This window comes from Oncorhynchus mykiss, chromosome 26, assembly GCF_013265735.2.
Source record: "Oncorhynchus mykiss isolate Arlee chromosome 26, USDA_OmykA_1.1, whole genome shotgun sequence".
In the NCBI taxonomy this organism is placed as follows: domain Eukaryota; kingdom Metazoa; phylum Chordata; class Actinopteri; order Salmoniformes; family Salmonidae; genus Oncorhynchus; species Oncorhynchus mykiss.
The window spans coordinates 17822439-17825226 of record NC_048590.1 but is presented as its reverse complement, the minus strand read 5'-3'; the positions used below and the strand labels follow the sequence as shown (position 1 = coordinate 17825226).

General features: G+C 39.6%; 1 protein-coding gene across 1 annotated transcript; it reads right to left on the bottom strand.

The window, feature by feature from the left end:
- LOC100136233 (CD59-like protein) lies at positions 1-1740 on the bottom strand (the record flags this gene model as incomplete). Its single annotated transcript, NM_001124497.1, is given in 3 exon segments — positions 1-971; positions 1060-1164; positions 1659-1740. Coding segments are annotated over 3 exon segments (360 nt in total). The 3' UTR covers positions 1-771.
- Between the last annotated feature and the right edge of the window lie 1048 nt (positions 1741-2788).

Below are 2788 nucleotides of genomic sequence, written 5' to 3'. Positions count from 1 at the left end.
TTTTTGGTAATATTTTATTTATTGTCCAGAGAATAAATATTTCACTTCTTCCCCTTCATTTGAATCCTAATAGGTCTATACTGTGCCCTTTAAAAAAGACAGATTGGTTTAACATACCTATAAAACAGGCAAAGCAATGCTATGTACCAGGGTAAGCCACTACACAGTATAAGAGCGGTGAAGGCATTGTATGTGAACAAATGTCTCTCCCAAAATGATCAACATTTAGTTCCAAATTCCACATCATTAATTCTGCAGTATTTGCATTTTTAATTATACAATCAATACTTTGTCCACTCAATCACAGACCCACAAACATTTCTCAAATTATCCCTTACATTTAAGCACATTATAGTAACTTTGGGTCAACAAACTATAGACAACCTATTGGAGCAATACTTGGTCATAATTCTGAGCAAACCCCCTTAGATGGAAATTGTTAGTCTATTTTACAAGCCTCAAAATAGGATTGGTTGAATGATATACCTTTTCCAAACTCATGACCTGTGAGCACATTTCCTATTTTCAGCCCTTGGGCTGAAGCACAAAGCATTGGTAATCAACAAATAGGTTATCATAGAAAGCTTTAAAATCCAATTAAGTGCAAAGTGTCAAATTCAATATTGCAAATGTGCAGCAGTAAGTCAGGCAAATAAGGCAGAATTTCAGCATGAGCTTTTAGATCATATCTTCCTGTTGCCGTTCCATCAGTGGCTTCTGTTGAGTCGAATGGCAGCATTAGAGCTTCTAAGATGTAAGTGTGAGGAGAGGTTACTGCATACACCACCACATCACTGCCAATGAGGCAAGAAGGCCCAGCAAGGGCTTGCCAGTGCCAATGGATGTGGCTCCGTTGCATAGGTGACTGCTGCAACAATCGAAGGTAAATTTTGGTACAGATGGAAACATCTGGGCCAATCGATTGAAGTCGCAGTCAGAGACCTTGATGCACTGCCGAGTTGTCTGTCCCCCTGTGCCAAATAACATACGAGTTACAGGGTAATGCAGAGAAATGGGAGGATTTTCATAATTTGATTCAGATTACACATTTTACGGCACCTCTCTCAGCTAGTGTCAGGCAGGCATCCTCATCAACACGGCAGTCCTGTGTAGTTGTGCAGCTCCCGGTGTCATCCTTGCATTTGACACAGCGGATGGCAGAGCCTGAGAAAACCAGGTGAGACACTTAGCCCTTCACATGACTCAAATCATTCCACTTCCATTTTGATTAGCTACTGTGACTTGGTCAAATGTGAAATGCTCCATCCTTGATTGCGATACAGTTTTAGAAAACTTGAACTCAACTTGAATATCATCCAAAAATAACTTTACATATACAAATGTCCACTCATGTTTTTGTTTCGGAAGCTTTTCTTTCCTCCTGAGTTTATTAGCTCAGGAAGTGCAATGCAAAATAATTCTGTGAGAATCTGTTAAAACGGCACACAGTAAATATATATTTTTGTATTTGTAAAATCATTTTTGGGTGCTATGAACGTAGAGTGCGGTTTCCAAAAATGTATTGTATGCAGTGATTAACGGTTAGACAGAGCATTGTAAATGTGAACCATGTGGCTATATGACCTTCAATTTTCAAGCGCAAGGCGAGACGCAACAGTATCAAAGAAGCAACTTTAATGGCAGAAATTATTACTTACCCAATCCAAATATTGCAAAACAGAACACTAAGCACATCCCAGGATAATTATTCATGATTTGGATTTCTGCTGACTGTCACGTCTGGATAAAAAGAGACAAGAATCATTTAAAGCTATAATCCCTAGTTGCTAAATCCATTTTTGGGCTTGTAAATTAATGATATATACCCATTAATTTTTGAAGAATAACTTCAATGCCTCAAGCTTATTTCAACTGTTGTATCCCATCAAAGCCCAAAATATAAACTTGTTTTAATCTAATGTATAGCCTCAAAACATAGTTTTAACCATCATTTTGATAGCAGTTTATGAATTAGAGTTACATTTCTCCAGGCCCATCCCTCAGCGTTTTACCAAAACAGGGTGACTTATTGTTTCAATGAAGGACTGGCTTTAACTAGTGATGGGGGTAAAAACCTATACAGTTACATATCGGGATATGTTTGACGCTATATCATATCGACAATATCGCAATATACAGTTTGCGCTAGTTGGCTGTACCGACACCAACACTCCTGTTAATCCTTCATAGTTTGTTCTCCATCTTTTTAAAATAGGGAGCCTTTGTTTTCAGCACTTGTATTTCCCTGACTGATCCAAACTAGTTCTCATGGCTCTCTTGTCCCTAGGCAGCAGACATATGGGGAGATATGTTTGAAACATCGAATCACAATACATATATTGGCACCGGCTAAGTAGTGTGACAATGGGTGCGTTCGTAAAGTCACTCTGGCCATCTACTCCGATTTCAGAGCACTCTCGTCTGAATATACCAGAGCGCAGAATAACTGATGAATTTACAAAAGCTCAACACCCGTTGAATAAGACCGGTGTAGGTAAACGTTGGCATAAAAAAAAGCGTAATTAAATTGTTGCCGGCAGCAAAGTTGCAGTCACCAACGCTCTGCATAACATGAAAACAGCACAACCAGCTCTGCAAGGGCGAGTAAAATGGTCAGTGCTCTCTCATTTGTGTCTGGAAGTAGCTAGCCAACGTTAGCCAATTAGCTCGGGTGCTTGACTGCCGTTGAGGTCAGAACGGCCAGAGCGTCCAGTGTGCGTTCTGAATGCTCCTAGGGCAAAACTCTAAATCTACGAATGGACAATGTGACAACGCTCTGAATTTACGA